We start from the raw sequence: 9855 nt of genomic DNA, 5'->3' as shown, positions 1-9855 counted from the left end.
ACGCACACGCGCACGCGCACGCACACGCACACGCGCACGCGCACGCACACGCACACGCACACACACACACACACTCACACACACACACACACACACACACACACACACACACACACACACACACACACACACACACACACACACACACACACACACACACACACAATTGATATACACACACACAATTGATATACATACACACACACACACAACTGACACACACACACACACAACTGATATGCACACACACAACTGATACACACACATACACTGAGCAGGAAATAATAAGTGGGAGATTATGAGGGCCAAAAGGGGCCATGAAATGCCACAGCGATGCAGATAAAGAATATTCCAAGGCTTTTTATATGTACATTACAAACAAGAGGCTAACTATGGAGAAGGTAGGACTGCTCAAGGATAAAGAGTGAATTTATGCTTAGTTAGAGGATGTCAGCGAGGTACTAAATGAGTACTTTAAATCTGTATTCACCAAGGAAAAGGACATGGAGGACAGTGAGACCAGTGTGAGGAATACTAATACACAAGGGCAGTTGAAATCAAGGAGATTGAAGACCATTAGGATGGATAATTCTCCAGATCTATTCCAGGTTATTGAGAGAGGCAAGAGAAGAGATTGCATGGGTCTTGGCGAAGATCTTTGTATCTCCTCTAGCAACAGGCAAGGTGCTGGAAGACTGGTGAGTAGAGTCATAGAGTCACACAGAGTGGAAACAGGCCCTTCAGCCCTACTTGCCCACACCGGCCGACATGTTCCATCTACATTAGTCCTACCTGGCTGCGTTTGGCCCATATCCATGTACCTGTCTAAATCTATATAATTAAAAGTGTCATCTTGACCACTCCCTGTCTGCGCTGTATATTGGTTTTAGAAAAATCGTTACCATATATCGCTATGATTTTTGGCCATCTTACTCACAGTCCTTCTCTGTTGAGCAGGCCCTGAGGATTTTTCCCATCGATGAAAAATAAAAAAGTTATGAGTGTTTAAATAACCTTGAGATCCTCTCGCCTGTCAATCACCGCGATGAAGTGGGTGGGTGCAGGGCTACAAAAGTGACTGAGGTGCCAGGCCTGAGCTGCCTAGCCTCAGTGACTGAGCTGCCAGCCCAATATTCCATTTGGCCCACAATGTCCATACTAGCCCTCTGGAAACCAGTCCCTTCGGCCCACAACCATGCTAGCCCTCCTGAAAGCAACCCCCCCCCCCCCCCCCCACTGGCCAGCACTATTGGAATTGGTGGAGAGGTGGAATATTGCGTTGGGGGACCAGCCCTCCTGTATGAAGCTGGGACCCAACGGACCCCATTTAGTCTAGTGCTTCTTAAATGTTGCGATAGTCCCTGCTTCAACTACTTCCTCTGGCAGCTCGTTCCATACACCCACCACCCTTTGTGTGAATAGGTTACTCTTCAGGTTCCTATTAAATCTTTCCCACCTCATCTTAAACCTAAGTCCTCTGGTTCTCGATTCCCCTACTCTGGGCAAGAGATTTATGCGTCTGCCCGATCTATTCCTCTCATGATTTTGTACACGTTTATAAGATCACTCTTCATCCTCCTATTTCCTAGCCTGCTCAACCTCTCCTTATAGCTCAGGCCCTTTAGTGCTGGCAACATCCTCGTAAATCTTCTCTGCACCCTTGTAGCTAATGCTGTTCCTTTCCTAAGAATGGAAGTAGAGAGAATGAGCTGGTGTGTCTCATATCAGTGGTAGGAAAACTATTGGAGAGGATTCTTTGGGATAGGAATTACTCCCATTTGGAAAAGAATGGGTTAATTCGGGATAGTCTGCATGGCTTTGTCCCTGGCAGGCCATGTCTTACGAATTTGATTACGTTTTTTGAGGAGGCGATGGAGGTGATCGCTGAGGGTAGGGCGGGTGGATGTAAGGCATTTGATAAAGCGTTATGTGGACTGATTCAGAAAATTAAAATGCATGGATTCCACAATGACTTGGTCACTTGAATTCAGACCTGGCTTACTCATGTAGAGGGTTGTGGTGGATGGACGATATTCAGGCTGGAGGTCTGTGGCTAGTGGCATTCCATATGGATCTGTGCTGGGACCTCTGTTGTTTGTGTTAAACCACTTGGACATAAATGTTCAAGAGTCAAGAGTGTTTGATTGTCATATGTCCCAGGTAGGACAATGACATTGTAAGTTTGCAGACGACACCAACATCGGTAGAGTTTAGACTTTAGAGATACAGCGTGGAAACAAGCCCTTTGGCCCACCGTCCAGCGATCATCCTTATTTATGGAAACCAATTAACCTACAAACCTGCTCTTCTGTGGAGTGTGGGAGGAAACCGGAGCACCTGGAGAAAACACAAGCAGCCACAGGGAGAACATACAAACTCCACACAGATAGCACCCGTAATCAGGATCGAATTCGAGTCTCTAGCACTGTAAAGCAGCAGCTGAGCTACTGTGCCACCCAGGTTGCGGAGACCGGGGAAGGCTGTCGGTATACAGCTGAATATAGATCAGCTACCGAAATGGGGAACGAAATGGCAGATGGACATTAATCTAAGCAAGTATGAGGTGTTGCACTTTGAAAGGTTGGACCTGAGGGGAAAGTAACCGTTAATGGCAAGACTCTTAACAGCATTAATGTACAGAGGGAATTTGGGTCCAAGTCCATAGCTCCCTGAAAGTGGCAACACAAGTAGACAGAGTGGTAAAGAAGGCATGTAATTTGCTTGTCTTCATCGGATGGGGCATTGAGTACAGGAAGCCATGTTGCAGCTTTATAGGATTTTGATGAGGCCACATTTGGAGTATTATGTACAGTTCTGGCCACCCCATTACAGAAAGGATATGGAAGCTTTGGAGTGGGTGCAGGAGGTTTATCCGTTAGCTGTTTGGATTGGAGGATATTAGCGACAAGGAGGTTGGACTAAATTGGATTGTTTTCTCTGGAATGCCGTAGGTTAAGGGGAGACCGAATATTGTATATAAAATTATGAGGTGTAGATAGTCAGAATATTTTTCTCAGGATGGAAACATCTACGTTTAGAGGGTGTGGCTGTAAGGTGACAGGGGCAACATTTCAAGGAAATGTGCAGGGCAAGTTTCTTTTACACAGGGAGTAGCGAGTGCCTGGAATGAGCTGCAGGAGATGGTGGTGGAGGCAGATATGATCGTGGTGTTTAAGAGACTTTAAGATTGGCACATGGATATGCAGGGAATGGTGGGATATGGATTAACGCAGACAGAGGAGAGTAGTTTAACTTGATGTCATGTTCAGCTCGGGCATTGCGGGCCAAAGGGCCTGTTATTGTGCTGTACTATTCTATGTGCTTTATTTTACACAAATAACTGACACACACACACAAACATAACTGATAGACACACACACGATTGATACACACACATTTAATGAATACATGCACAACTGATATATACTCTCAGACATAACTGATACACACACTTAATTGATCCTCAGACATAACTGATACACACACTTCATTGATCCTCAAACATAACTGATACACACACACAGTTGAAATACACACATATGATTGATGCACACATTTAATTGATATACACACACCAGTGATATATAAATATGCATATACACATAATTTATATACACACAAAAAAGATACCTTCATAACTGTTACACGCAATTGAAATACACACACATTGATACACACACAAATGTATTTGGTATACATTTACACGACATACAGTATATTTGATATATATACACACTCACATAACTGATCTACACATGAAAAAGATACATACATAAATAATAAATGATAAACACAATTAAAATACATTTATACACGAATGATATATATATATATATATATATATATATATATATATATATATATATATATATGTCCAGTAGACGTATACCAATTAAGTTTATATACTCACACAACTGATATACTCATGCAATTCATACATAGACTCACACAACTGATATATACACAAGATGATACACACGTAATTGATACACATACACATTTCATTGATGACAACAGACCCACAGTTGACATACACACATAAGTAATACACACTCGGTGAGAGAGTTACACCCGCCGAGAACACACATATACACACAGCTCCCTACCCCCGTTAGCGTGCCGCCGGGACTCTGCCCTTTACTGAGCGGGCAGAGCTTTCATTGAGTTGTGTCCCCCGCCCCAGCCTGCCCATCCCCACCCCCTCCCCTCTCGCCCGGCCACCGATTGGCGGCTGCGACGTCAGGTGCCGGCGGATCCCACCCCCGGCTGCCCGCTGCCCGTCAATGCCAGAGTGAGCGGAGGGAGGGAGGGAGGTGTGCGTGGAGGCGGCCGGCGGGACGGGGCAGGACAGGGACAGGCACAGTGACAGTGACAGGGACGGAGCATCGGGGCAGGTAGAGGCGGCTCCGGCTCCGGCTCCGGCAGCGCAGCGCGACCCCCGGCTCCGGCAGCCCGTGGATTCCCGGCGCGGCCGCCAACCCCTCGCCCCGCTGCCAAGACGCCTCGAGCGGTGCTCCGAGTGAAGAATGCCGCCTCTAGGGTGGCGAAGCCGGCTCCCACCACCGACCTGGCGCCCTCCGCCTTCCCCATCCAGCGCTCACAGAGCCGCATCAGCCTGTCCGCCTCGTTCGAAGCGCTCGCCATCTACTTCCCCTGTATGAACTCGTTCGACGAGGACGATGCCGGTGAGTGGAGGGGAGAGGGGAGGGGATGGGAGAGGGGAACGTGAACGACCCCGGGAGTATGGGCGAGTGGAAGGGTGGGAGATGGGGGAGGCAAGGTTAAGAGGGAGAGAGAGACTGCGTGGAGGTAGGGGACACAGTGTGTGTGTGAGGGGGTCATTGAGGAGAGGAATCAGACATCTGAGAGCGAGAGATGGAGGGAAAGTAACAGGGTGGAGAGGGAGGGAGTGTCCGATTGGAGAGAGGGAGGGAGAGGAATAGAGGGAAGGAGAGAAAGAATCAGAGAAAGGGAAGGAAAGACAACTGTCAGAGGAGAGGGAGAGAGTGAGATGGAGAGAGGGAGAGAGAGAGAGAGCGTCAGAGGGGACGAGGGAGGGAGGTAGAATGAGTCGGTGGGGAGATGGAGAGAGAGTGTGTGTGGCAGAGGGGAGGGGAGTCTGGGGATAAGGAGGGAAGGAGGTCGTGTGGCTGAGGAGGGAGGAGAGAGGAAGGGAATGTGTGTGTGAGCGAGTTTCAGAAGGACGGTGAGAGGAGAGAGTCAAGGGGAGAGGGAGGAATGGAGATGTGGTCCATGAGGAGAGAGCGGGAGAGGTTCTGTCCGTGGGTGAAGGAGAGGGGAGGGGTGTGTCTGTGGGGAGAGGGGAGGGGGTCTCTGTGGGGTACGGGAGGGAGGGAGGGAGGGCGTATTGGTGAAGCGCTAGGGCGAGTGATTGGGCGGGGGGGAGAGATTGAGTCAAAGTGAACGGTGACCGGTGACAGCGGAGTCTCCGAGTTAAAAAGACAGAGAGAGGGGGCGAGAGAGTCTGACCGGGGGGTGGGGGGACAGGACGGGACAGGACGGGACAGAATGGGAAGCAGATGGTGACTGTGGAAATGTCAAGGAGCGAGCAGGAGGAAGGATTACGAGCCGGAGAAACTGAGACCCGGCGAGGGAGGGAGAAAAAAGGTGTGCAATGGAGAACTGCAGGTGCTGGATTCTTGAGCAAAACACAAAGTGCTGGAGTAACTCAGCGGGTCAGGCAGCATCTGTGGAGGAATAAGCAGGCGGACGTCTGAAAAAGGGTCCGGACCCGAAAGGTCGCTGGACTATTCCCTCCACAGATGCTGCCTGACCCGCTGTAACTCAGCAATTCAGGTTTGAAGTGAATTGTAGAATTGGTTTACAGGCCAAATCTGACCGAGTGGCGGGTTACTGGGGGTGGGATGGGGTGGGGGTCTGTGTGGTTTTCGGAGACTGCTCTCCCCGTCCCTGCATTTCTCTCTCTTTGCCTCCCTCCCTCCCTCCCTCCCTCCCTCCCTCCGTCTGTCTGTCTGTCTGTCTGTCTGTCTGTCTGTCTGTCTGTCTGTCTGTCTGTCTGTCTGTCTGTCTGTCTGTCTGTCTCTCTCCGTCTCTATGTCTACCTCTCTCTGGCTGACTGCCCCCCCCCCCCTTTCTCTCACACACACACACACCCCCTCTCGCTCTCTCTCTCTCTCTCTCTCTCACACACACACACCTGTCATAGAAACTGAAGGTACACAAAAATGCTGGAGAAACTCAGCGGGTGCAGCAGCATCTATGGAGCGAAGGAAATATGCAACGTTTCGGGCCGAAACCCTTCTTCAAACCCTGGAAACTGCACAGGATTGTTAAAGTAATCCCGGGGGGTCAAATCCAGTGAAATTATGCGCGCGTCCCGGGGTCTATGGATGTCTCCCCTCTCCTTCCTCCTCTCCCTCCTTCAGTCCCACGCTGTCCACTGTGTCACCCCTCTCCCTGTCAACGCCCATCTGTCATCTCCTCCCTCCGTCACCTTCCTCTCGACCACAACCCCTCTCTCCGTCAGCCCCTCTCTCTCTCTCTCTCTCACCCCCACTGTCACCCCCCCCCCCCCTCCTCTCTATCTATCACCCTTTGTCATCCCGCCTATGTCGATCACTCCCTCTCGGTCTCCGTCTCCGTCTCCTGACCCACTCGAAGCTGAGTCCTGGGGATCGGCGGCGGCGAGTGTCTCCCCCCTGCCCGCTGCCTCTCCACCCCCACCCGTCCCGCTCACCAGCCGATGTACCCACACCTCCGCCCTTGTCGTGGTGCAGGGCGAGTCCGGAGTAAAGTTACTGGGCTTCAGTAAAGCGAGTCCGGGATGGGGGGGGGGGGGGCGAGCGACTTAGGACATTCAAGGCAGGATTAGGATGTGGAGGGGATCAAAACACAAAGTGCTGGAGTAACTCAGCGGGTCGGGCAGCATCTGTGGAAGTGATGGACATTGGATGTTTTAGGTCGGGACCCGTCTTCAGACTGACTGGAGGGGGGGGGGGGGGGGGGGGGGGGGGGGGGGAGCGGAGAAAGCTGGAAAAGAGAGGTGGGCAGGACAAAGCCTGGCAAGTGATAGGTGGATACAGGTGAAGGGGCAGATGGGTGGAATAGGTGACAAAAGCTGGAGGTGAGAAGAAGTTAAAAGTGTGTCAGACAAGGAGAGAAGATGAGGTGTGAAGTGTAAAGAGGAGGGAGGGATGTGGCTGGAAGGGGAGAGGTGAGGATAAAAGGGAAATTGAGTTCTTGGGGATGGGAATTGAGTATTCAAAGAGTGGGAAGGAGCAGGATGACTTGGTGAGATCGCACGTTCTCCCTGTGACCGCGTGGTTTTTCTCCGGGTGCTCCAGTTTCCTCTCACACTCCAAAGACAAGCATCTTGTTTCCACATTGTATGTCGGAACTAAAGTTATTTTCTGCACACTGGTATTTTCCTCATTGCACTACCTGCTGTATTTGTATGTGGCTTGATTCTACTCGTGTGGAATAGTTTGATTTGATTTGACAGGATCGCACACAAACAAAAATGTTTCATTGTACCTTGGTACACGTGACTATAATAAACCAACACCAATTCTGGATTGGAGGATGGCAAATATAATCCTGTTGTTTAAGACCCGAGGGAGAGAGAAAATAGACAGCCATTGATCTGTCATCCTTACTTTAGTTGTAGGTAAATGCTGGCTTTTCAAGACATGCATTGAAAATGTAATACTTAATACCTTGAATAAAAATAGGATTCAGCAGAGTCAGCGTAGATTTATGAAGATTTATTCATGTTTGACTAATCTACTGGAGTTCTTCTAGTGGTGATGAATCTAGAATTCATTGCCAGAGACGGCTGTGGAGGCCAAGTCACTGGATATTTGTAAGGTGGAAATTGACAGGTGCTTGATTGGTAAAGGTGTTATGGGAAGAAGGCAGGAGAATGGGGTAAAGAGGGAAAGATAGATCAGCCATGATTGAATGGCGGTGTAGATTCGATGGGCCGAATGACCAAATTCTGCTCCTATGACATGAAATTATAAATTTAGTGGGATAGATACGGACGGACCAAGAGATTGTGATGACACAAGGAAGTGCCGATGCTGGAATCTTTAGCAAAACACAAAGTTCTGGATGATCTTACCATGCCTAGGGAGGGCGTCACAAGGAAGTGCAGATGTGGGTTTACAAAATAAGACAAAAAGTGCTGGAGTGGGTCAATTGCCCCTCAGCAGGTTAAGCGGCATCAGTGGAGAACATAGATAGGCAACGTTTATTTTTGGGACCGTTTTTTTCAGGGATTGTGGTGTATTTGGATTTTCTAAAAGCTTTCTGTAAGGTCCAACGCAGGAAGTTGATCAGCAGAGTTGGAGCACATGGAGCTGGGGATTATACACTGATGTGGATTGAGAGTTGGTTACTGTACAGAAAGCAGAGTGGAGGTAACTTGATCCAACTCAGGTCGTGACTAGTGGGGTCCATGGGATCGATGCTTGGACATGGGAACTGGTGAGTGGGTCCAGTAGGAGAGCTGGCACGGCAATGATGGGCTGAACAGCCACCTCCTGTGCAGTGAGTCAGCAGACGCTTTGGTAACACATGCGTGTGTTGTACAAGGTTTGAGAAGTTGGTGATAATTTCATTTCATCCTGTGTGATGCATTCATTGGAGAAACGATTTTAGCTGGAATGCCATAGTGAGGGGTAGTTATTGTTCCGAATGTAATCTGCAGCAGAATCGTGAATATACCCTCTGAACTAACAAGACAAGGAAATGCTGGAGTAACTCAGCGGGACAGGCAGTATAGAAACATAGAAACATAGAAAATAGGTGCAGGAGTAGGCCATTCGGCCCTTCGAGCCTGCACCACCATTCAATATGATCATGGCTGATCATCCAACTCAGTATCCTGTACCTGCCTTCTCTCCATACCCCCTGATACCTTTAGCCACAAGGGCCACATCTAACTCCCTCTTAAATATAGCCAATGAACTGGCCTCAACTACCTTCTGTGGCAGAGAATTCCACAGATTCACCACTCTCTGTGTGAAAGAACCCATGGGTGATGTTTCGGGTTGAGACCCTTCTTCAGAAGAAGGTTTTAGTCCCAAAACATCACCCATTTCTTCTATCCAGAGATGCTGCCTGTCCCGCTGAGTTACTACAGTATTTTCGTGTCTATCTTTGGTGTAAACCAGCATCTGCAGTTCCTTCCTACACAAGGAAACTTTGATTGATTGAATTGAATAATTGAAAGATACAGCATGGAGACAGACCCTTCGGCCCACCGAGTCCACTTCGACCATCGATCACTAGTTCACCTTTATCCCACTTTCTCCTCCTTTCCCCACACACTAGGGGCAACTTACATTAAACAACAGACCCGTATGTCTTTTGTATGTGGGAGGAAACCAGAGAAGCCGGAGGAAACCCATACTCAAAGGGAGAACGTGCATACTCCACACAGACAGCTTCCGTGGTCAGAATCGAATCTGGGTCTCTGGCGTTGTGAGGCAGCAGCTCCACCTGCTGTGCCACTGTGAAACTTTAATGAATGGTTTTACAGTGTTGCTATTCATAAGCAGAATACATAATTCCTGATCTACTCACCAACCTCATTGTGACCCTTGCACTTTCTCTGTGGCTAGAACGCAATATTCTGCGCTCTGTTCAGTTTCCCTTCTGCACTTCCTGCTGTGGTGATGTAAGGCATGTTTTGCCTGTGTAGCACACAAAACAAATCTTTTTCACTGTATCTCGGTCCATCTATTGGCTGCTTTGTACTCAACAGTCCTTTCATAAGCTAGGGTACACTCCAATTCACCTCTACTCCATTGTGGACATTGGACTTTGTCTCTGGAACTGAGGCTCCACATCACTGAGAACTATATTCTG

At 48.9% G+C, this 9855-nt stretch overlaps 1 protein-coding gene across 1 annotated transcript in view; it reads left to right on the top strand.

Moving 5' to 3' along the window:
• Nucleotides 1-317: 317 nt before the first annotated feature.
• LOC116986068 (regulating synaptic membrane exocytosis protein 4-like) overlaps nucleotides 318-9855 on the top strand; it is a 55144-nt gene continuing 45606 nt past the window's right edge. The window contains exons 1-3 of the mRNA XM_033041249.1: nucleotides 318-401; nucleotides 4184-4291; nucleotides 4376-4685. Coding sequence (XP_032897140.1) covers nucleotides 318-401; nucleotides 4184-4291; nucleotides 4376-4685 — 502 coding nt within the window. The remainder of the gene's footprint in view (nucleotides 402-4183; nucleotides 4292-4375; nucleotides 4686-9855) is intronic.

Source organism: Amblyraja radiata, chromosome 23 (assembly GCF_010909765.2).
Source record: "Amblyraja radiata isolate CabotCenter1 chromosome 23, sAmbRad1.1.pri, whole genome shotgun sequence".
Lineage (NCBI taxonomy): Eukaryota > Metazoa > Chordata > Chondrichthyes > Rajiformes > Rajidae > Amblyraja > Amblyraja radiata.
Note: the sequence above shows the minus strand (reverse complement) of the source record. Positions and strands in the feature narration are given on the sequence as shown.